We start from the raw sequence: 26,706 nt of genomic DNA on the forward strand, positions 1-26,706 counted from the left end.
GAGAAGGCGAATGAAGCGACCGATGGTGTAGCTTCTCAACTCTTCAACCCTTTCTTTTTCCCTTTGTAAATTTGTGAATTAGAGATGGAGAGTTAGTTTTTAAAGAACTCTAGATGCCACCAACAAGGCATCGAGATTTCTCCCATAACTCTCGACGCCTAAAGTGTCAAGAGTTCTTCGAGTTCTCCTAATGCTTTATTGGTTGCGGCGTCGGGAGTTCTTCGATTTTTTTCAATGCTTATTGGTGATGTCGGAAGTTCCTCCTTATCTCCCAACGCGTAATGGTATGTGCATTGGGGGATCGAGTATATCTACCACTTCGGTAATTACGTCGGGAGATATGTTGTCTCCCGATATGTGTTCTCTTAATGGTATAAAACAAGCAGCGGGATAACCCCATTTTATCGTTTTCCTAGCTTTTATCTTATACTCTTTGTGGTTCAACTTGATCTTGTTAGAGATATTGTTCGTTAGTTGTGAGGTTCAAGATGAGATATTAAATGTTATTTGAGTAATTAAGAGAGGATTTGACACCCATTCTTTCATGGGTAATTATAATTGGTGGCAATTTTAATTTAGGAATAATAATTAAGTAAATAACAACATTATGAAAAATTACAAATATAGCAAAATATATCCGTAATAGACTTTTATCGTTGATAGACTTTTATTGTCTATCAATGATAGACCAATATTTACAACATGGTCTATCGACGAAAGATTTAATTCAATCAATATTGATAGACTTCGACAAATTTTGCTATATTTGTAAATTTTTTAAAATGTTGCTATATACTTAATTATTTTCAATCTAATTGTTATATTTGCAACTATCTCTTCTTTCATTTTTTACAAGTGAGACGTCTTTTAAGATGATTATTTGTTGCTTGTGCAATTTTTTTTATTGAATTGGCCATTATTTTCTTAACTAATAAAATATTTTTAGCAACCTTTATTAAAACATCGATAAGCTAAAGTTTTTTTTAAAAAATTCAAATTTGTAGTGACACAAATATAAATTTCATGAACGTTGACCATTATTGTAAAAGATGTATGCAATAACAAAAATCTACATTTATCAACGACTATTATATTGCTAAAACTTATCTTTCAGTGACAATATTGCAACACCATTGTAAATTACCAACAACAATGCCAACATGAGTTTAGCTCAACTGGTACCTGTTCCTGTGGACAAGAGGTCTCAAGTTCAAATTCTCACCTTAACATTTATTACAATGTTTTTGTGTCAGGATCTTTCTCGTAGTGTAATTAGTTGTAATTTAGAATTTTTCTCATATAAAAAAACTTTATAGTGTTTGATATATATTGCTCTGAGTAATTTTCTATAGCCTATTTCTAATATATATATTTTATTTTACTTTTTATATTATAATTGATGTACAATAAAATTATGAAATGTAGGAGTAATACTTGAATTTTGGAGTAAAGTTGTAACAAAAATATTTAAGCTAAATTAAATCCTTAATCTATCATTTTTTTTTTGAAGTAATTGAATCAAAATGAACAAGAATCGTATCATTTAATTAAAATTTGTTTGGAACACAACACCATCATTTTCTTCATTATTCACAAAAATGGACACAAAAGTAGTCAAAGTAACTAAAGAAAAAGAAAAAGAGAAAGAGAAAGAAAAAGGAAAAGGAAAGTGCGTCAATTTTTCTTTTTTTAAATTGAAGTTAAGGGGAAGAACTTTAATTAGTTTGGTGTGTGAATATGCCTTTTCATTCCAAGTTTTGTTTATGGGGGCATTGAATAAAATACGATGATGGTACAAATAGAGGGGCAACTAAAGTATAGAATGGCCATGTGAGTTGGGGTTGGATGCTTCTACTCTTGGAAAAGTTGTCAAAGGCCTCATGTGTGCCTTTGGTTTTGGAGGACACACCATTAATTCTACATCTATTTTTCTTCAAATCACACCTTTGCAAATCCATCTTGGGTACTTTCTTCAAGTTAATCATTCATTTTTTAGTGTATCTTAATTAGTTAGGCCCTACACTTATCGATGATTTATGTGCGACTCTAGATCTAGTTGAGGAAAGATATCTAATATGTTTCAACTTCCCAGACATTTTGGGTGGAATGTAATGAGAATTATTGAAAATCCAAAAGATTTTGAAACTGGGTGTTGGGCTTATTTCACTTGAAGCTCAACCCATTAATTAGCACATTAAGTTAATTTCATTATGAAGTTAATTAATGTGCAAGAAGTGAAAAATATGTATGACGGCAATACATTGGAAAAAAAGAATTGCAAAGTGGTATGAGAGCGTTGGTTAATTAATTGGGATTTAATAGGAATTTCCTTGTGTTGAATATGGATACTAGTTCAGCTAAGATGGTTACCCTTAATGGGTCAAATTATCAAGTATGGAAAAGAAAAATGGAAGACATATTGTATGTAAATGACTTGCACCTTCCTGTTTTTTCTGATGAGAAGCCTGACAACAAAACTGATAGAGAATGAGAATTATGTCATAGGAAAGTGTGTGGATTTATGAGGCTATGGGTAAAAGATAACTTTCTAAACCATATTTGTGAAGAAACTCATGCGCGAACTATGTGGAATAAGCTTGAATAAAATGTTTCTGATTAAACAGATGATGAAGTTAAAGTATCAAGATGGAGCCCCTATGTTAGATCACTTGAGTACATTTCAAGGTAATTTGAATCAGTTATCTAGAATGAATATCAAGTTGAGGATGAGATACATGAGTTATAGGTGCTTGGTACATTGTCGGACTCATGGGAAATATTTAGAACTTCCTTATCGAATTCAACCCCAAATGGTGTACTAACTATGAACCTAGTCAAAAGTAGCGTGTTGAACGAGGAGATGAGAAGAAAGTCTCAAAGTTCTTCTTCACAGTCAGATGTTCTGGTCAGTGAAACGAGAGGGAGGAGTAAAAGTAAAGGTTTGAGAGGTAATAATATAAGCAAAAGCAAAAGTGACTGATTTGCAAATGTTGAGTGTTACTCTTGCCATAAAAAGGGGCATATAAAGAAGTATTGTCGAAAATTGAAAAGAGACCGTAAAAATCATAAGGGCAAGGAAAAGAAGAATGAGGATGATACTGATACTGATACAATCACTATAGCCACTGAAGATTTTTTCGTCTTGTTTGATGGTGATGTTGTAAATCTTGCCACACAACAGAGCAGTTGGGTGATTGATAGTGGTGCCTCAGTTCATGCTACTTCAAAGAGGGAATTTTTTGCATCCTATACTCCTGGTGATTTTGGCAGTGTTATGATGGATAATGACGGATCAACAAATACAGTTGGCATCGGAGATGTACACTTGAAAAACAGAAATGGTTCTAGGCTGATTTTGAAAAATGTGAAACATATTCCTGATATTCGCATGAACTTGATTTCTATATGTAAGCTTGATGATGAAGGTTTCTGCAATACCTTCAACAATGGCATATGGAAGCTTACTAAAGGTTCAATGGTTATAGCAAAGGGACAAAAATTTTCTTCACTGTACTACATGATGCAAAAATCATGGATTCTGATATAAATACAGGGAATGATGAAGCAAATGTTGAGCTTTGGCATAAGAGACTTAGCCATATAAGTGAAAAGGGTTTAAAGATTTTAACCAAGAAAAATCATCTTCTTGATTTAAAAAGTACACCTCTAAAACAATGTCCTCATTGTTTGGTGGGAAAGTAGACAAGAGTTACCTTTAAATCATCTCCACATTCAAGGAAGTCAAATGTACTAGAGTTGGTACATTCTGATGTGTGTGGTCCCATGGAAACAAAGTTGCTTGGGGGTGCTTTGTATTTTGTGACATTTACTGATGATCATTCAAGGAAAATATGGGTTTACACCTTGAAGACTAAAGATCAAGTGTTGCAAGCGTTTAAACAGTTTCATGCCTTTGTTGAGAGAGAAACTAGTGAAAAGTTCAAGTGTGTTAGAACTAATAATGGAGGTCAGTATTGTGGACCTTTTGATGAATATTGTAAAAATCATGGCATTCGACATCAAAAGACACCTCCTAAGACCCTACAGTTAAATGGGATAGTTAAAAGATTGAACAAAACATTGGTTGAGAGAGTGAGATGCTTATTATCTGAATCACATGTTTTGAATCTCACACCATGTGTTCTATTGGGATCAGAAGTTCCAAATTGATTATGGTCAGGTAAGGATATATCTTACAGTCACCTATGTGTCTTTGGTTGTAAAGCTTTTGTTCATGTACCAAAATATGAGAGATCAAAGCTTGATGCAAAAACCAAAGCATGTGTGTTTCTTGGTTATGGCCAAGATGAGTTTGGTTATAGATTATATGATCCAGCTAAGAAAAAGCTTATAAGAAGTCGAGATGTTGTATTTGTTGAAGACCAAACAATAGCAGACATTGAGAAAATAGATGAACTAGAGTCTAAGCATAGTGATAATCTGATTGATTTGAGTTCAACCTCTTTGACACAATCTTCTACACAGATAGAAGATGAGGTTCAAAATGAACAGCTTTTCGATACAGATGAAAGTTCTGAGCAGGTTGGGAAAGAGGATTGTGTTCAAGAATAGTTAGCTGAAGCAGTTGATCCTACAAATGTTTCACTTAGAAGATCTGTCAGAGATCGACGTCCGTCAACAAGATATTCATCTAATGAATATTTGCTATTGACTGACGGGGGAAAACCTGAGAGTTATGAAGAGGATATAGAGGATGAGCACAAAAATGAGTGGAATGATGCAATGAAAGATGAGATGGAGTCTTTACATGCAAACCACCATTTTGAGCTTGTTAAGTTGCCCAAAGGAAAAACTGCATTGAAAAATAAGTGGGTTTACAAAATTAAACATGAAGAACATACCTCAAAGCCACGTTACAAAGCAAGATTGGTTGTCAAAGGGTTCAGTCAGAAGAAAGGTATCAACTTTGATGAAATTTTTGCTCAAGTTGTCAAGATGTCCTCCATACGTGTTGTTCTGGGTTTGACAGCTAGTCTTGACTTAGAGGTTGAGCAGATGGATGATGTTAAGACTGCATTTCTTCATGGGGATTTAAATAAAGAAATCTATATGGAACAACCAGAGGGTTTTGAGCAAAAAGGAAAAGAGCATCTGGTGTGTAAATTGAAGAAAAGTCTCTATGGGTTGAAACAGGCACTGAGACAGTGGTACAAGAAGTTTGAGTCAGTTATGGGGGAGCAAGGCTACAGAAAAACTACTTCTGATCAATGTGTTTTAGAAATTTTCTGATGATGATTTTGTTATACTATTACTCTATATTGATGATATTTTGATTGTTGGTAGGAATGTTTCGAGAATTGATAACTTGAAGAAATAGTTAAGCAAATCCTTTGCCTTGAAGGATTTGGGGCCAGCAAACAAAGTTCTTAGAATTTGAATAGTTCGAAACAGAGCATCCAAGAAGTTATACATGTCACAAGAGCAATACATAGAGAAAGTACTTGAACGTTTCAAGATGAGTCAAGCAAAATCAGTTAGTTCTCCTTTACCTAGTTACTTCAAACTAATTAGTAAAAAGAGCCCTTCTATAGATAAAGAGAAGGAGGATATGAGTAATGCCTCGTATGCTTCAGCAGTTGGAAGCCTAATGTATGTCATGATATGTACTAGACCTGATATTGCTCATGTTGTTGGAGTTGTTAGTCGTTTTATGTTTAATCCAGGAAAACAACATTGGGAGGCAGTCAAGTGCATCATGAGATATTTGAGAGATACTTCTAGTTTGAAGCTCACATTTGGGGATGGAAAGCCAGTACTTGCTGGGTATACTAATTCAGATATGTCAAGGGTCTTAGGCAGCAGAAAGTCTACTTCTGGTTACTTGATGACATTTGCAGGTGATGCAATGTCCTGGCAGTCAAGGTTGCAGAAATGTGTTGCCCTTTCTACAACTGAAGCAAAGTATATTGCAGGAGCAAAAGCATGTAAAGAGATGTTGTGGATGAAGCGCTTTGTTCAAGAGCTTGGCTTCAAGCAACAACGATATGTGATATAATTGGTATTTGAATTGGAAATTAATAATAATAATTATTATTTATTTTATTTTATAATTTTAATCATTATTCTTTGTATATATATATATCTCGTAAAGAAAAAATTAATGGCTTAAGTTATTTTTCTGGCCAAAAACCCTAATCCCTCTAAGCATTTCTTTCCCTTTTGATTCCATTCTTAACTACTACGTGCATTTCTTTCCCTTTTGATTTCATTCTTAACTATGACGAATACGTATGAGTTGGACTGTAACTATGATCGACCTTTGTTTTTTTGAACTATGTGAAAGCAAGATTTTAATCAATTTATTCTCCTTTTCCAAGCGTTCATCAATTCCCAAAATCACTGTCAATTCTCCAAATCACCGCTTGGTGAACCTAAAACCCACTCGCATTAGACGGTAACCCGCCCCTGCTCTCCGATTCACTCAATTTCCACCATCACGTTGATTTTCAATTTCACCCCTCTGATCATTCTCATATCGATAAGATCGATGGAGTTTGTGTCAATCCTCACGATTCACCAAACAGAAAATTTCAATTTCCATCTACATACAACACATTCTACATGGAGAAAAATATTGTTTTGAAGTTGGTGATTGAGAAAATGGATTATTACCGATTAATGAAGCCAAACGGGTAAGATTTTCTACTCATTCAATGAATTATGTAAACCATTCAATTGGGTTTAAATTGCTTTAATGAAGTCACATCAATTTGTTTTGATTTTCTCTGTTCTAACAAGAGAACTATAACAAAGGAGGATTATAATCCACCCACACTACAAGAAAAGTGGCCTATTATGACAGTTATGTATACATCTCAAATTGAAATGAGGGAAGAAAAAACTGTCATAAATGCCAAAATCCGCGTTTTTGGCTTTAAAAGACGAAACATTTTCGAATTTCAAGAATTTATAACTGTTTTTTTGTGTCATAAATATTTGATAACTTTTAACTGTCATGAAATATAAATATTAAAAAAATAATTATTTATTTTAAATTAAAAGAAAACGAGGAAAGAAAAGAGGGGAACTTTATTTTCCATTTCCCCAAATTTCACGAAGAAACCCCTTCTTTCTTTTTCTTCCTCTTCCAATCGCACGATTCCCCTTCTCCATCGCATGTCGTCAATTCCCCATAGTGCTCTCACACAGGTCGTCGATTCCCCTCCTCCACTAGGCTCCTCCGCTCGGTGATAACTCAAGATGGTTATTGCGGTGAAGGCTTCTCCGTGAAGTTCCACCCACAGTGAAGGCTTCTCTGTCTGATGCTTCTTTGCAACGTTCTTTTCTTCACAATCATCTCACTCATATCAAAACTCTCCTTCATCCGCCATCATCGTGCCCTCTCTCAGCCACTGCCCTCTCACTCTCCAAATCGCCGGCCATCTCCTACCTTTGTTGTCAATGGCGGTCTTTTAGGTATTTATGGATCTAATCTTTACTCTTTGTACTTTTCTCTGAGTAAGTCATCCCAAAAAAGATAGTTTTATGGTATTTGAGTAAAGCTTTAGGCTATTTGCTAAATTGCAAAGTGGTTTCTAGACACAAAATCTCATGGTCGAAATTTAATAAGAATCGAGTTCTTGCTCCTGCCGATTTTTTCAATTAAACTTGAAACTCAATTCTCAACATTGCATCTATGATATGTTCTTCACAAATTTTTGTATTTATTCCTTAATTTTTCTAGTTTTCTGGCTGCCACTAAGTAAATGAATATTCTTTCTTTTGTGTTGCCCACCAATTGTTTGATGAAATGTCCATAATTTGGCTCATGAAGTTTTCAGATTCAAAATATGTCATTCTCATCATTTTTTTGGTTGAGTAAAATGTTTGCTTCTAGAAAGGTATGAACTCTTTTTCTATGTTCAAAATAAACTTACTTTTTATATATATCTTCTTTATTTTCATGACATTATCTATTAATCATTCAAAATAAAGTTGCTCTTTATATTTAAGGGTATGAACTCTTTGAACAATATAATATGCCATGAAATTAAATTATTAAAGTTAATGCATTGAATTGATCTATGTTTCTATTCTTTCAGGTATTACGTTTTTTTTCAATGCATATGTGTTGTTTGCTTTATTGTCAACCATGCAAACATGCTTTAATTTCACATGTTGTTAAATGATCAAAGTTTTAATTAATTGGTATCCTATGAATTTGTTTGATTCATTGCACTGTTGAGTAAAACTTGATTATTGAAAGTACATGGGAGGAAATCATTTTAGAATGTTATTATAGTGAAATCCTGGTGAACTAGATTTTATTTTAATGGTTATAATTTTATTAGTTAACTTTCTTTTGATGTAGGGGATAAGACCCTTTGAATGAAATTTTGATTAGTTAAAACATAATCTTGATTGTTTATGATTAGTTAACATGTTTTTGCTTGGAGAAGGGAGAATTGAATATGAACTTGGTTTTATAAAATATTGACTTTTTGTTGATACTTAAGTCATGTTCTTAGTGATGGTGCCAGTTCCTTTCCATTTCCTTACTCCCTCTCTCTTGTGTATGTGTTTACTTTGATCAATTAATGTGGTACATATCTGGTGGTATTTTATTTAGGTTCGTAATTTTGGGCTTTCACGCTTGAAGTCGTACACATTTCTTTCATCAAAATCAGCTGCTAGGATTGTAAGTTATTGTGTATGTGGCAGGACTGTCTTGTATACATAAAAGATAGTTTGTATTGTAATTGTTCTTGAAATAATGAACGGAGGTCACTATTCTAATTACATTTCATACTATTACTATTTCTGTTTTTTTTTCTTTTTTCTCAGCTCCATAACATAACCTCACTCAAGTCTTGTGTGTAGTGAATGGACCTAATTAAAATTAGGTGCTTGTCTTGCAATCTTTTTAAATATGCAATATTTTCTAACAACACAAATTGGGCAGATTTTCATTCGATCCTACTGAGGGTTAAATGTTGCGTTGTGCATCTATACATGGTATGCTTTTCTCTTTCCTTTTGTCCTCCACACTTCTTTTTCAATTACACCATTTGAGATATATTTTTCTTTAACTGATTTCTAAGTTAAAAGGAATGTGTTTCTTGGTTATTCATTTCGCTGTGTTGTTGTAATCACATAACTCCAATTGGACAAGGTGATGAAGGAAAAGTAAAATTGTTCAAATATTGGGATACTTCATTTAATTTTATCTATATTTGATTATAAAAAAAAAATTGTAAAGGGTTCGACATAATTATACAGACTTTATAGTTATGCTAGTTGATTATGAATTCAAAATACTTACATCCTAGGGAAGTTGAGATGTCCAACCAGTCCATTCCATGTTGTATGACACACAATATTCACAGTTCCAATCTTTATGATATTCCATTTATTTTTGCTTCCGACTTGTTCACCATCAATCTGACTCATCTACATTATGTTACTTGGTCTTCACAAAGTTATTTTATTAGCTAGTTTATATTATTTTATGTTTTTGAAACATCAAGATGAACGAGGCTCAATTAGCTAGTTTATATTATTTTATGTATGTAATGTGAACGCTTAGTATATTTGTTTTTCATTCAATTATTTTAAATTAACGATTTTTGTCCAGGTATACACCTATATCAGATCCTGATGCAAGGGGATACTTTGATTTCCTAATTAAGGTATATTTTTCTTCACCATCTTTTAGAATTTTCAAATCAAGAGAAAAAATAATTAATTTGATCATGGCATTCGAGAAGGCTAAAGAGATTGTGGCTTCTAATCTCGTCACCATCTTCAGGTTTCTCTTTTGTTCTTTCTCTTATAAGTACATTTTTTCCTAATAATTTTTCCTGATTGCAAAAGTGGTTGGTGTTTTTGTGTTCTTTACAACAAGAGTTATCGTCCATTCTGCCGTCCAAGTGAAGAGATTGTTGACTAAACTAGGAGTCAGTTTGAAGGCTATTGAATTGGACACTGAGAGTATGTAATATATGTTTCTGTGTTCTATTGCTTGCGGATTTAGGTTACGTAACAATTTCATTGTTTTTCTTTTGTAGCCAATTGGTGAAATCCTGATTACTTTGTGGTTTTCAGATTTTGTAATTTAACTTGTTTGTGTTTGTTTACGAAAATATTTATTTTTCGATGCATGTTCTTGTTCTAATTCTTTAAGATAAATGAAAACTTTCAAAAGGAGAACTCTAAGCATTACTTTATGATCAATATTTGGAATTTCACGAGAGTAATTTATTCTAACATCTTTTACTATTTCGTTTCATTCATATGGTATGACCTGTAAGTTTTATCTAATTATGACATATGATTAACTAATAAAAAAGACTTGTTAACATATCCACGTCCTAATCTTCGCCCTCCCTCTCTCAACAAGTTTATATAGTGAGGTTTGTTTATATTGTTATTAACACCATTGTAGAATATGAGTTTTAGGCTAAACATTTAGTCATCAGAAAAAGGTTGGGCTTAGATATTTAACTCCTTACGCTAGTTTCCAAGTGTTTATTTTTTATGCAAGATATAACTACTTAGGATAAGTAATACATGATGAAGTCTGTTACTGCTATACTAAAGTCTGGTGCCTATTTTTGTAGAAAAGTTCAACACAAAAATGTTGTTCAATTCATTGGTGCTTGTACTAAACCTCCAAACCTCTGTATTGTAACAAGTAAGTTATGATAAGTGATAAGTAAATGACTTCATATGTAACGTTTCACTTCTAGAAACTTTGTTTCTTTCCTTCATAAAAAGTCCTCTATGATTTGAAATGTCCTCTCGTCGTGGTTAGAATGTTTGAGTTAAATCATATTGTGTAAGTATGTTACTGTTCTTTAGTCATATTCTAAAATAAGATTTTATTTTCTTACTAGGTTTGGAAGAATCTATTGGAGCAGTGAAGCTAACTTGGAGCAAGTGATTGATATAAGATTTTTTGTATGATTGGTAGCAAAATCTTGATTCCAATGTACTGATTTTAGGCTTGTTGGTAGATAAAGATGTCAATGTTTATTCTTTTTTATTGTAAACTACATTTTAACACAAAATGATTATTAGTCGATGGGTATATGAATATTACAAAGTGATTTTAGGTGTGTAATGGCGGAGCGACAAGAAGAACAGAGAAAAACTATAGTAATCAAAGAATTTGCAACAGAAAAAAATGTCATAATATATGAATTCGTGACATTCCTTAATTGTCGTTAATATTAAAACAACGACAATTTGGTTGAGAATAAATGCATCAAATTTTTGGAGCATTAAAGAGGTGTGACAAAAACTTATTCATTTCTTTTCTTTTCTCTAAAATTATTTCTTTTCCTCGCTAAACTTCAATAAAATAACACTCAATAAAATTAAAATCCTAAAAAATAAGGTAATTTGGTTGAGAATAAATGCATCAATTTTTAGAAGCGTTACGTATAATTTTTCATGTAATTACATTATATAAATTCTTGAATTTCATGTAGGTAGGATTTTGTTGAATCCCTAATTTTTCTTGTATCACTAATTAAATTCATTTCTCAGTTTCAATCTTTCTTGACAATTTAATTCTTGATTTTGATTTTGATTTCAATTTTTGCAAGATATATTAGGTATGAAAATTAATGCAAGATTAACTAGAAGATTAACTAGATTATGTTTGTCTCACAAAAACTCACTTTAATTTTTTATTGTTTCATATCAAATGTTGAAATTGATTAATTTCTTTCCATTTAATTGCATCATTCATTTTTGTAGTGCACAATTTCAATTAAATATTTGATGGTAAATTTGTGAAGAAAACTTTACTTTTTTTTAAGGAAGAAAACTTTACTTTTTTTTTAAGGAACAAGATTTGGATTTAATTAATATGGCAGGAATACAAACTAATTTGGGAAAATTTTCAAAATAGCAAAATAAATTAAAATATTTACAAGCTATAACAAAATTTTGGATTCTATCAATAGTCTTGTATTACTATAGCATATCAAAAATTATCAATGATAGAATTTGCTACAAGTTGTAAATATTTAGTAGAATCTACTATTTTTAAAAATTCTCTAGTTAATTTTGTATGGACATCATCTCTTTTCTTGAAATCTTGATCAAAAAAATTTCAAGATTAAGCAAGTTGATCTTGGAAAGAATCTTGTTTAATAACCCCTCTTAATTAAATAAAAATAATTTCTTAATCAAGACAAAATCATTTCTTAATCATCGTAAGGATTGATTAGTGCTCTAAGCCAATTCCCTCAATTTTCTCATTGAGTTTCAATCTTTACTTTTTTTTTTCTTTTTGCTTGTGAATTGACTTTGCAAGTTAAATTTTCCCTTAATTCTTTGGTTCCAATTGATTCCCCAAACTCTTTTCAATGCTTTTTTTTTTGTTACTAACATCACTTCTTTCAAGCTTTTATTCAAGAAAATTACTTAGCCTCGTTCTCTTCGGTTCTACGGTCGTACTTCCATCAACAACAGTAATGGTAAAATTAAATACAAATTACTTTTGTTGCGAATATAGGTAAGTACCCTTTTGCAACAAATTCATTTTCAAAATTCTTCACTTATTCAAATTTTCTTGCCACAAAATTAAATAAATTTTTGTCATATTTGCAATTTGAAAAAATGAGGTGACATTCGCTATTTTTTTGGAAATTTTCTTAAAAAATTTACACTCTGTAGAACAATTTTAGAAACGAAAAAAGACAACATATCCACAATGAAAAATATAAAAAATACCCTAGTCAATACGCAATTAATCGGCCACACACATGCGAGTAGTTTTCTTCTAAACAAGCGTGTACTACAGTCTAAAAGAATAACGTACGATCGTTTAGAACATGATACACGATCTTGTAATTCTTTTTTAACGATGAAAATAAAAGCTTCAAATTTAAACGATCGTGTTAACCATGACAGTGTTGATCATAGAACATGATCGAAATATGGTAAGCTATTTTGTAGTCCAATATAAACTATCGTTAAAAACTTCAAATCTAACAATCGTGTTGACCATAGCAAACGATCGTATTTACCATGCTGAACAATCATGCTGATTATGGTAAGCGGTCGTTTAGATCTGGATACACGACCATATACTTTCTTTTTAACGATGAAAAAATGTTTCAAATGTAAATGATTGGATTGATCATTTAAAATGAAATTTAAACAATCTTGATATTCTCGAATATGAGGAAGATGAAGAAAAATATTGAAACATTCATGAAATAATTCCAAAGAATGTCGCCGAAAATGATGAAGATGAAATAAGAGATTTAAACACAAGAATAAATCTTTGAAAAATATAGAAGAAAAAGAAATTAAAAGAGAGGATGAAGAGCAAAAGAAAAACAAAAAAAAAAAAGAATGTTCCAACATTAAAAGGTAAATCTTGAATTTATGAAAATACAATGATAACTTGACGAGCTATTATTTTTTGTTACATGAACCATAAATATTTTTCAATTTTGTTATAAGTAAATTATGCTTAAATTATTGTTATTATTTTGGAGAAAGATATTAATTGAAATTAGCCTTTGTTCAATATTTGTAACATATATGTATTTGAGTAATCTAGTGTTGCTTAAAAAGGAGGGGAATGCCCTCAGAATTACTCAAACAAAGTGTCACTTTTTGGAAAATTGCTTTGGGATCTCAACACCATTACACTTTTTTCTGCTTAAATTAAGCTGACTTATTTATTTAATGTTGAGTGTATCCACTTCTCAATCCAATGCAATCATTCATCATCTCAACGTGCCATCAACTTCTATCATCATTTTCTTAATATATTTTTTTCTTCCATTCCATTGGGTTTAATTAATTCAAAACTAAACTTCAAATGCATGGAAAATATTGTCAACTTAATTAATGAAACTTGGTATAATAAATGGATGGATATTATTATAATTACTTAATCAAACTTTGGTTATAATGTAATTGAACTATAAACTTTTTATTTTTAATTTAATCACCATTTACTTCAAATAATACAACATTTAAATATATATATATATATTGTAAATGTCACAACAAATGTCAATGCAAGAACATACATTTAAATCAGAAATAGAAAACAAGTACAAAAAACTATAAGTTTAGTATTTCTTTGAGATGATGAAAACATGTGAATATGGAGTTTTGAATGATAAATGAAAAATGCTCACAACATTTCAAAGATGTGAAACAGTGAAAGAACGAAGAGAAAATGTAACAAAAAAAAAAGTTTGAATGAGATTAAAGTTAAATATGAGTTTGGTTTTTCTTTCTTTCTTTTTTTTTTTCAAATTAAGTTTCATCATTGATGAAAATTCACAATTGAAAGTAAATTAAAAGTTAAGAAGAGATGGAAGGAAGAAAAGTGGCAAAGGGAATTTTTTTTTATTCATGGTCAATAATAACAATGACGTGTCAAATTATATATAATTGTGGACTAATTGAAAAAAAGTACCCAAATTTTTTAGATTTATCAAAATTTGATCGAAATAGGAAGAAAACATAATCAAAAGGGTTTCAAATCTCATCTTTGATTTGTATTTAAACTAAATTAAACTTTTTTTTCAAAAAAATCCAGAGAGCCTGATGGAAATTCTCAACACTCTTTTTCATTTCATTATTTAGTGCAAGATAAAATTTTATGGTTAAAAATGAAGACAATGGTTCGATTAAACTATGGTTTAATTGTAATGAAAATCAATAAAAAAGAAAATGAATGCTACTATCAATTACCAAAGAATTGCAAATTAAACGTAATTAAAAATGAAGTGCTATTAGTGTTTATCTTTCATAGGAAAAGAACATGAAATATAATAACTACGTGTACTTTTTATATTTCTAATTAATTAAAAGTAGTAATAAAATTACTATCATATTCATTGTTTTAGGAATTTGCAATGGCTGTGCTCTACATGTTTGAGAAGAAAACTTTTTTCAAAGTCTTACAAATCCTCTCAACCCCATCTATATGTTGGAGCCATCTACCTACACTAAAATCACAAAAGAAAAAAAAAAAATGGAAGACTGGAAGAAGGTGTACCTCTATATTTTCTTTATTGCATGGTATTGACAGTAAATGAATTAGTTTGCATTGATTTTTATGTAACCTAAATGTATAGACAATAATCTCATGAGTGATCTATGATCACCTCATCTAGATTTAACACAAAGGGTTAAATCTCAAGCGAGATGTTTACATTAACACTCTGAGATATATTCGTAAATCTCCCTGGGATTTTCACATTTTTATTGACTTTTTTAATATGTATTTAGCTTCTTTTTTTTTTTTTTTGCTTGTTTAGGATACCTCTGTGTATTTGTTTGTTTATGTGCTGTGAATAATGGAAGGAGAATGAGAAAGAATATGTTGGAAACCAACTGAAAGACTTGATTGTAGTAATAACGCAAGAAGTAACGTTCCGTCATTTTCAATTCCAATGACCCAAATTGTCCTCTCAGTTCCAATATCTTACCTTCATTTTATTTCTGAATACAATACAAGTGTGAATGATGTGCAACACCGTTGAGTCTTTTGAATGATAATGTAGTCTTAGTAGAATTGGGAGATGCATGTTTGATTCTATGCAATGAGTTTTGAGCTATCGGGATATTGAATTCTGGTTCTAATTGTGTGACAAGACTAGGCGACTAAGCTAGAGTCGTGCGATAAAAGGGGTTGGCGTGTACTTATGCATTGCTTACGTTTAAGGATCTGTCAATTGCGTACAATTTTTTCTCTTTTTTGTCCAAGTGTACGCAAAATGAAAGGTTTCTTGGATAATTCAGGGTAAAACACAAAGAGTCTATACTACTCATGGTTATAACACATACATTAATTTCACGTGGTAACTGTAGAGTACTATATTAATGTATTCATAGTATAAAGTATTCTAAGTATAACGTTGCACAACATGCAAGGAAAACAAGATGGATGTGGATGCGGCAGTTATACGTGATATGAAGTCAGTTCTATTTAGACGAGATAGAGGAAGGAATGTTTTTGCAATTTCGACGCGTTACAAAGTTAAAAAGTTGACTGAGGCGATAAAAATCATTTGTTAATAACTTTAAATTTAGTATAAGCCTCCTCTCGGCTCCTTCACCATATTTGCTCGGCTTTCAAGATGCAAATACTCGAAATTACCAAATGATTTACATACAATCTATTTGATCTTATTATCTACAACTCATCCTCTATTTAGGCGAGCAACCTTGGACCTTATCGCCACACATGCTCGGATGTTAAGTATGTGTGAACTTAGTTTGGCCACGTGTTTCCATATGGATATGGATCACGTGTGAGCTATTTCGGGTCGTGTATTTGGTACGCTATCATGGGTGGATTGGATGGAGGTTGTTACTGTGGTAGGTGCTAAGTATGCGTGAACTCCGTTTGACCGTATGTTTCCTTATGGATATAGATCACATGTGAGTTATTCTGGACTGTGTATTTAGTATGCTATCATGGTCAGATTGGATGGAGGTTACTTTCGTAGTGGGTACTAAATATGCGTGAGCTAGTTATGGTTGCATGATACTTTGATCACGTGCGAGCTATTCTTGACCGTATATTTAGGTACCTTATCATGGTCGGATTGGCTACAGGTTTGTTGGTATTACTTATGAATTATGGCAATATATGATTTTAACGTTTTAACTATCATTTCGTTATGGACGACACTTTTAGAGAGTTTGAAAGTATTGTTTTACGAGCTTTTACTTTTAAAAGCTTGTCACTCATTAAGTTTTTAGCTCACGTTTTTAAATGTTTCTCCTCCCAGGTAGCGGTCAAGGACCAAACTATAGTTGAACTCCCCGTCATATACTGATTGTGAACTCATTCCTTTTGAATGTATATACTAAGTTTATTATTACTTCATGAGATAGTTAGATGTAGCAAAAGTGACGTTAAAGAATTGTGTTTTGAGAGGTTCTTCGTTAGACTATGATTATCGTGTTATGTAATGTCTAGTTTGAATTTTAACTCTGCTTGAAATTTTGGGATAGTCTAGATGTGTGTGTGGTGAGACACATGTTTTGTGTTGTGGAGTTGAAGTCTGTTTAAATTTAAAATTGCCTTATTTTTTGACAATACAATTTTATAAAAATAAACAATTCAAATCTTAAATTAAATGTAACAAAAAGGAAAAGAGAAATAAGAAAATCCACCTTGAACTTGAATAATAACCACCCAAAAATTGAAAAAGAGAAAAACAAAAACCCTTAGTTTCTTTCCAACAACTTACAAATATTTATTAGAAAGGAAAAACTATATTATAATAAATCATTTGAAAAGTTACCGTTTTACTTCCAAAGAAAGGATTTATATATACACACATATTTTGAAAACTTTGTCACACCTCTTTAACAACAACAAAACGATAATAATACAACCTAAACCAGTTTTTTTACTTGAAGTCACAAAAGACATTGCATCATTTTTCTAGTCTCCTACGTGTATATCTTGATCAAGTAGTCTTTCTCTCAAATCATCAAGTATATTTAACATATAATAACACACCAAATAAATATTCCAATTGACTCCAGTAATAGTTAGAGAAAAATCCACTTATTTTTTAATATGTTGATCAATGTCCTAAACCTCTTTAGCTGTGTGCAGTTTCACCTACATAAAGAGATTGTGGATTTGTACCAACATTTCATATGTATTATTATATTGCTATGTAGACTCTGATAATAATAAAAGTATGGAATATAATAAAGAGTGAAGATATGTATATATATATATATATATAAAATAGCCATGCAATGCAAGATGAGGGTGGTCTCTCAAAACATGTAGTTAAGTATAGAAAAAAGAATAGGAATTGTGGAAGGGTGTACCATTTTTATTCCCCAAATAATTTGTATGCTAAATAGAAATTAAAAGGATTTTACAATGTAATTAATTGAGAAAAAGAGGATATAAAAACAGTCAATTGAGAATAATATTCAATTACACGTGTAGACTACATGTGAACTCCACTTCACATTTACACAACAACTACCAATATAATTAACATATTCTTTTTGCAAGATCTTAAAAAGATTTTCTCTTTTCTTTTTCTTCTTTCTCTATACTACAAGCAACTATTTCCACTTTTCATTATATATTTGTATCTAAAGCTTTGGTGAACTTTAAAAAGTTATATAATATATTTCTAAAAATCACTATGATAATTGGATTCATTTTCTAAACGGTAAAAGTAGCAACTTAAAAACCAATAACCCTCTAATAATTTTCTAATAGTCTTCTGATAGTCTTCTGATAGTCATTTGATATCATTAATTACTTGTCATATTCGCAATATGCAAAAAAGAGGTGTTATGAGCTGTTTTTTTCTAATGTTTTTGCCATCTGATTTAACTTTCCTACATATTATCCTTTCTTGTAGACTTGATGTTCTTTCTATTGGAATTTATGTCCTAAAACTCGTAGTTAATTTGTAGTTTAAATTATATTTTATTCAATAAAGTGGTTATTGAGAATTTATTAGTGAAAATTGAATACTATAATCTTGAATCCAATAAACTAAGGTTTCGAGGCTATCTTTTGTAGACTTGAACTTTATGTATAGACATAGACATGAATCAAGTTCGAGTATATAGCTCTAACGGTCTATAGTATATGAATAAGATTAGACGTCTTGTTCTGGAAACACTATGAATTCAACATGTTTTATAGTCAGTACAAACGATGTGATCCTAAATCATTCATGTAGAGACATGGAAGTGGAGACATCCTATGTAAAGAGTTTACATAAGACTAGAATCATGAAATATTCACTTTTAAGTTATAACACCGTTGACTATATAAAACTAACTATTTCGATTATTGTTGACGTAGGTAACTTAATCTTAGTCGTGAGCTAACTATATGAACTTCTGTTCAAACAAAATTACTCTTAAATTTGCATAAGTGAGAACAACTTAATAACGCTGGTCCAATAAACCTTTCATTTTGCGGGTAAGATCAAGTGGATGACTATGGACATAGGATGCAAGATGAAATTCACTCTTACGTTCCACTTTAGGGTTAGTAGATATGGTGTTTCCTTAAGGATTGAATCCAAGCCTTGAACAATAATAATTTGTGCATTGTTGAATGAGAAATTTTGTGCATTGAATTAAATTGTTCAATAATAATTTGACATTGTTGAATGAGAAATTTTAGATCAATCACAAATTATTATGTATATATCATCTCTCAAATTAACAATGAAATTACAAATCATCACATTTGAGACCAATTAAAGCTAAGGTTGACATGTGTTCCAAAATGAAATTCAAACATATTGATTAATTTTGATGATGTGAAGTGTTTTTAGAATGACTGCTAGATTGAATGAAATAATTTGGTCTAATATTTGATATTATATATTATTTGAAGTTGAATGGAGACAAAAAAAAAAGAAAAAAAAGACTTCATTTACTCCAAACACTAAATAAAGTTCAAATCCAATTAGTTAGGCCACTCAACATCACAACCCACAAAACCCACAAGAGAACTTTATAATTTGATTAGTCCTTCGTTTGAACAATTAGAAGGTTTATAATTAGGGGGTTTAGAGAGAGTTCTCCATGATTAGGAAGAATCCTTAATTTCGAAAGATTACCACACTCGAAAATTGAAGTTCCTTTGAGGTTTCAAACACTCTTCCAAAACTTCACCTTCAAGTTCTAAAGATCGAATAGTCTCACATCAAAATCAACATACATAAGCACAAATTCAACTTCATCAAACATGTTTCTAAAAAAATCTTGTGCTAACATATACATAATAATATACAAATCGTTTTGCTTATTTTTAGAAAACACATTTAACATATTACTTGTATTTATTATGAAAGTGAGATACACAAACACACATATGTATATTAGAATGCATTAGGTGTTAGGCTTCAATTTAAAGTTGAAAAAAGCTTAGGTGGTATGTAAGCTACACATATTTATTGTTTCTTTTTCTTTATTATTATTATTTACAATATGTACCGTTGATCAATTAAATTTTCGCTGCAACTTTTCTTAATCGAATAATTTATATTTTCTTTAACCATCTATTAAGGAGAGATAAATGAGATCTCTCGATCATATCTATCTTCAATCACAATTTCATGGTTTTGGTAAGTCACAAAGTTGAAATTCTTCCCACCTTTTTCAATAAAGTAGTGGAAAGAGAGAGAAGAAAGAAAAGCACAAAAGCTCATCAAAACCCCAAATGTGACCCATTATACATCCCATTATCATTTTTGTTCCAAAAATTTCCTTCTCTTTCCCAATTCATTGAAAGAAGAAAACATCATGGTTAAAGCTTTGCAACAATCAAAATCGCAATCAAGAACAACAAAAACAACCAATAATCTTGTTTCTCCAAAGCTTTTCCTCTATCTCCTCTCCATCTCAGCTCTCCTTTTCATCCTCTTCCACATCCACTCCCTCCACCACCATGTCCCTCCACCACCTTCCTCCATCGTTGCTGCGAAGCTCCGCCGTTCCGTTACGTTTCTTCCCCTCAAGGACTTGCGTTACTCCAACAAAGCCCTTGTAGGCCATACATGGTTCATGAGCTCCTTGTATGACATCCAGGAGGAAGGTGAGGTTCAATACCAGCAGTTTCCATCACCGGTGGTGGACGGCGACGAGCGGATGCTTTGCCTGAAAGGGCGTGACACTCACGACGGGTCTTGGAATTACTATGGGTTGGCGTGGCCTGAAGGTTTGCCGGAAAATGCGAGGGTCAAGAAAGGTGTGAGCTTTGTGTCTTACAATCATTATGATTATCAAAATATTTGGCATGGCTTGTCCGCTCTCATGCCTTTCGTTGCTTGGCATCAGATTCAAGGTAACGCCATTTGTTTTTTTTTTGGATTTATTCATCTCATTACTCATTTTTTTGCTTCATTTCTGGGCTTAGCGCTACTTGGAAATTGTGTCAAGTCTTAAAACCTTCATTTTATATATATATATAACTTGATTTGGAAGTAAAAGTAATTTATTATTAATTTAAGCATTTTTTTATATAGTTTTTGTTGTCTATAAAAATACTTGTTGTATCAATACTCTATTATATATTCATTTATTCAAAACGATATATTACTATAAATTATATCAATATCTTAATAAATAATTACATTGCCTAACACTCTAATTAGGAATAATAATTGAGAGGTTTACTAAACAAAACAAAATAATAATAATGATAGACGATACGGTAATTTTTAATTTAATTATCTTAGTTTAACGTTAACATTAAACTAAAATAATTAAATTAAATTATCTTAAAAATTATACATTTTGTAATTTTATACTATTTTGGTAATCAATATGAGAAAACAAAAAGTTGTATATTTTGCTTTAATTTTGATATGAATTTATGATACAACAAAGGAAAGTGTGAAGTACCAGAGAGATGGATATTATACCACTGGGGGGAACTGAGATTGAGAATGGGAAAATGGGTTTCCACATTAATGGAGGCCACATTCGGAGCCCCGCTTCAGTTCGAAGCTTTCGAAGATATCAGCGAAGGGCAGCCAGTTTGCTTCGAGAAGGCGGTGGTGATGAGACACAACGAGGGCGGAATGTCGAGGCAGCGCCGGATGGAGACCTACGACTTTATGAGGTGCAAGGCACGGTTGTTCTGCAACTTAACCTCGCCTGAGCCGTTGTCAGCGGCGGTGGGTATGACGATGTTAATGAGAACGGGGCCCAGGTCGTTCAGGAATGAGACGACGGTGGTGGAGATTTTTGGGAAGGAATGCGCAAAAGTCGCCGGCTGTCGCCTCACGGTGGCTTATTCCAATAATCTCACCTTCTGTGAACAGGTAACCCGTCCTTTAATCTACCTTCTCTTCTTTCTTTTTTATTTATTGAGATTTGGAATATTAAATTTTGTTGTTATTCTTTTTAAATTATTGGTAAATTGAAATTATCACTTTGAAAGTTTTACACCATCAAGGTTTTAGCCTACAAATTTTAAAATTTATATAACAATCACATCACATGTGCATATTATATAATGGGAGAGTATCCTATTTATCTGATTAAGATTATTATAAAATCTTTTATTTCTCCAATTTGATCTAGCAATACATATCAACAACTTTTCTATTATCTTTCTTAAAAAAAAAATGAAAAAAAACAACTTTTCTATTAATAAATTATATGATATAATCGTATTTAGAGAATATTTATATTTGAGAATTTTCGATAAATTTAAGTGTAAATTTGAGAATTTTGAAATATTAAAATCAAAATTTAGAAAACTCTAAAAGATTTAGGATCGTTATTTATATTTCTAAACTTTCATTAAAATTAATATATTAGGAAAAATCAACTTTTTTAAATATAGAAAAATAGGTTAAATTGTATGTAATAGAAATCAATACTTAATCTTAGACGTGAATAGAAACCTATTAATGTCTTTTAATAATAGAAATTGGTAAAAATCAATAATTGATCAAGCCCATAGATATATTATATATTATGATTAGAGATTTATATAAGTTTATCATTGTCTACAAGTTTTTTTTTCTATTTCTATAAATAGTTTAACGTTTTTCTACAAAAATTTATCCAAGAAAAAACTTAAATTTGATGGTGTCGAGAGGTTGCAAATTTTACATTAAAAAAACTAAACAAACTCATACGTCTGATAAGGTAGGTTAAGCATTAATTACTATTCTTATTACCAATGACGAGATCCATAGATTTTCGTTAATGTTTTTCTTCAAAGCTTTTAATATCATGGAAGATATGTATCTATTTATATTCTAAATGCAGGTTGGGAGGTGCATGTTATGACATTAAAATTTATTATTGGGAATAGTCCAAATGACTTTATTAAAGCATATCTTATAAAATACTTGAACAACAACCCACATTATATTGGATAATAAAGTGATGAATCCAGTACTCTGGTCACCCACTCAAATTTTCATAAACAAGTTTATTTGTGTTTGGTATTTCTTTTTTCTAAGTATGACGGCCTTGGTCATAAATCCAACCTTTGATCTTTATATAGAAAAAGTCTCTCTTTTAGTTATTATTAAGCTAAACTAACTTTGATGTACTTGTTTGGTATTCATATATTTTTTATTTTGCAACCTATAATATAGAAAATTAAAATTTTAGATTCTCACTAAAATAAAATTTGATTTTATATCAAAATATCACTAAATTAGCTTTAAATTTTTAAATACAATAAAGGTATAATCGAAACAATTTTAGTTAGTTTATGAGAGTAGTTGAAGAACTTGTAAGAGTTTCTAAAAATTGTTTAAAACAAATAAACATTATAATATAATATAGAACCTTAAGGGAAGTCTAGGAAGAAAATAGGCAAAACATTTCGGGAACATTTTAACCCTTTAGAACGTAGAATTAAGTTTTAAAGTCTAAAGTCAATATGTTGAAGTTAGGAAGTCTACGTTTTGGAGTATTGTTATTTAACGTGGAGCTAAGAAACTCTGAAAAGAAAAGAGAAAAAGATCAAATTTCTTGATAAATATGGTTTAATAGTAAAGAATGTTGAAGTTAATGAAATTAAGTTATTTATTATCTATTTTTAAATTGGATCAGTCAAACACACTTGTTGTTTATTTCCTTTCACAATATACAAAACATGTATATCAAAGTTTGTATTTTGATGATTAACTAATGAAAAATGTGAATTAATTAACAGGTGAGTTTGATGGGGAAGACGGACATATTGATATCCCCACATGGAGCACAACTGACAAACATGATTCTAATGAACAGAAACAGTAGCGTAATGGAATTCTTTCCCAAAGGGTGGTTGGAACTTGCGGGCATTGGCCAATATGTGTACCATTGGCTCGCTAGCTGGTCTGGAATGAGGCATCAAGGTGCTTGGAGAGACCCTAATAGCACTCTTCCCTGTCCTTATTCTCCCGGCGATCGTCGATGCATGTCCATTTACAAAGCTGGCACTATTGGGTAGTACATTTCATATCGTTCTATTTCTGTTTTAATTTGTTTTTTCAAAAATTATCTTGTTCTTGATTGAATTTTCGACTATAGTTTATTGGAAATTAACTTTTTTAGTCCATTAGTTTTTGTACCGATTTAAATGGTTTTTTGAAGTTAATTTTGTCATTTGATATCAAATACATCCTACTTAAAAAAAAGGTAGGAGCCATTTCAATTTGTTTCTCAAAATTTAGGAGACTTGTGAAGTCTATTTCAAAATTTACTTTTTTCATATTTTTCGAATTTGCTCCTTGAGTTTGCACAGCGATTTCAAGTTTGGGGTCTTTAAACTTTTAGAGTTGTTATGTTTGATGTATTCGTAAACTTTGAATATTGTGCTCATGGATTGTTGATAGATTTCTTGTAAACTTTTGATATGATACTTAATATTTATCAAAACTTTCGTCAGACCCTGTAGATAGCTCCACTTTCAATTTTCGATCCATGACCTTGTAGACCTATTTTTGACCCATTTTCAATTTTGAATACAAAAGAGTCCATTGTATTTTGTACAAACTTATATGATTTCTTGTTGGATAGTCTAGATATGCAGAAGTAGGCTTTTCCTAATTAAAATTGAAGTTCAGATGCGTTTGGTGTGTTAGATTTCTGTTGAATATAGTATTAGACACATCCCAACGGATAACATTTCCTACCCATGCATGATGAACTAAAAGAATTATTAATCCTAATTCATACTAATAATGTTACTATTTTTTTATTATGTGTTAACAGATACAACAGAACACACTTTTCTGAGTGGGCTAAGAGTGTTCTGAATGAGGTGAAGATGAGAAAGATGGAGGAAGCAACAAAGGTCACTACAAATCAAATTCATGAGTGTTCTTGTATCTAATTTTTCCCCATCTTCTAGGCACATTTCTTTAGTAATTTATATACCCCATTGACTCTTTTTTTTTCCGGAAAAAGAGAATAATAATCATTGTATAAAAATATACTGGAATTTATTGACTTTTTTGGTAAAATGATTTACACATCCATCCAAAAATTCTATTTGTTAGGAGTAATTTCGAACCAAAAACGTATAAACAACGTCAAGAGACAAAGCAAGGGGAAGGCAACGGGATTTTGATTAGGGGTTTTATCAGTGGTAGATCCATAAATTTTATATACGGACACTAGACACTATATAATAAATAAACTAAAAAATGTGTTTAAAAAATATCTTGACGTTTTGTTGATGGTTTTGTTGTGGAGGCAGAACCACTACACCAATACAAGAATTTAGCTAAAGTAAAACATTATTTAATATATATTGTAATCTGACACTTCAAAATTAATATTAAAATACAAAAAACGATGATGTGAAGGGAGGCACGTGTTCCCTGCCACTTAATAAATCCGCCCCTGAGTTTTAGTTACATGTTGAACCTAAGAATACAGTTTAAGGAATAGCAAAATAGAAGGTTTGCTTTGGATAAATAGAATTTTTTTATTTAAATTGATAAAATAGCAAAATCGAAATATATGAAAAAAAAATTGCTGAAACAATGTCTTAAATGACCTTACCTAAGTAAAAAACTTGAATCTTACACACAATTATTCAAGAAACCAAAAATACTCTATAATTATATCAAATTCCCAACACATAATTAGCACCTATCAAAATCCTAATTTCCTCTCAAAATCCGAAAATTAACCCCTATCACCATCAAAGCTCCAAATAATCTCAGCAGATGTTTCATATTAATTCAAATCGTGTCGACATTCAAACGTTATCAATCTCTTCACATCTTTCAAACATTTCAAACATCGGCATTCAAATGTTGAGGGAAAGAGGGTGATTACCGAACAATATTCTTGAAACGGAGAAGATTCCAAATAGATTCCAACTTCGCTATCTTTCGCTCTTTCAAACCTTCAAAGTCTTCCATCAGTTGTAGAAACGACTGGAGACTCAAGCTTCGTCCCTTTCAAACTCTTACTACAAACCTCGATGGCTCACGAAAAGGGAGAGGCAACGAGAGTGCACAAACCTCACGGCTTGCAAAGAAGAATTGACTATGATTTTGCTGGACAAGGAGAACTTAGTGCGCGCATGACTCATATCTGGCTTGGACGAAGGCAAAGCGACTTGGATTTGGGCGTGCAAAATGGATGGGCTCGATCGAAGAATGAAACACATAAGCTACACCGAACTGAGCGAGGAACGACTTGATGGTCGATGGGAAGCTTGCGACAAAGAAGTCAACGACGGTGCAGAACAACAAGATGCTACATCGTTCAACTTTGGTCAAGAACGTAACGACTGAGACAACGAGTGTAATGCTCCAAAAATTAAGATAATTGTTAGAGATAATTATCTTAGTTTGTTTAATTAGTTAATTCATTGGTCGTTATTTTGAAGATTAATTTGATTTTATGGACCTAATTAAATAAAATTATGTGTTTATTTAATTAAAATTGAAGAGAGAATTTTTGGAGATTTGGTAACTATACATACATATATATACACATATATAGGGACATTTCTAAAAATAGAAAAATAAATTAAAATATTTACAAATTATGGCACAATTTTAGATTCTATTACTGATAGTCTTCTATCACTGTAGTATATCAATGAATATCAGTAATAGAATTTGCTATAGATTGTAAATATTTTGTAAAATTTGTTATTTCTGAAAATTTTCCATACATATATATAATTATTATGAAAAAAGATAATTATATTTGAAATATATAATTATTTAAAAAAAAGATATTTTATTTTGGAAAGAAGAAGATAAAGAT

General features: G+C 31.2%; 1 protein-coding gene and 1 long non-coding RNA gene across 4 annotated transcripts; both read left to right on the forward strand.

Moving 5' to 3' along the window:
* Positions 1–7,034: 7,034 nt before the first annotated feature.
* On the forward strand, positions 7,035–11,083 carry LOC101212776. Of its 3 annotated transcripts, none has more exons than XR_004216193.1 (6): positions 7,035–7,437; positions 8,924–8,976; positions 9,596–9,650; positions 9,729–9,951; positions 10,581–10,654; positions 10,857–11,083. It is a non-coding gene; the product is annotated as an uncharacterized LOC101212776 (long non-coding RNA). The 3 variants fall into 3 exon arrangements; XR_969219.2 differs by having other exon boundaries at positions 9,866–9,951; XR_004216192.1 differs by having other exon boundaries at positions 9,596–9,951.
* A 9,058-nt stretch (positions 11,084–20,141) lies between these two features.
* On the forward strand, positions 20,142–24,953 carry LOC101219216. Its single transcript, XM_011655088.2, has 4 exons — positions 20,142–20,803; positions 21,349–21,785; positions 23,645–23,919; positions 24,688–24,953. The coding sequence occupies exons 1-4, from the start codon at positions 20,263–20,265 to the stop codon at positions 24,806–24,808; spliced, it is 1,374 nt and encodes a 457-aa protein (XP_011653390.1). The 5' UTR covers positions 20,142–20,262; the 3' UTR covers positions 24,809–24,953.
* The last annotated feature ends 1,753 nt before the right edge of the window (positions 24,954–26,706 follow it).

This window comes from Cucumis sativus, chromosome 4 (genome assembly GCF_000004075.3).
Source record: "Cucumis sativus cultivar 9930 chromosome 4, Cucumber_9930_V3, whole genome shotgun sequence".
Classification (NCBI taxonomy): Eukaryota; Viridiplantae; Streptophyta; class Magnoliopsida; order Cucurbitales; family Cucurbitaceae; genus Cucumis; species Cucumis sativus.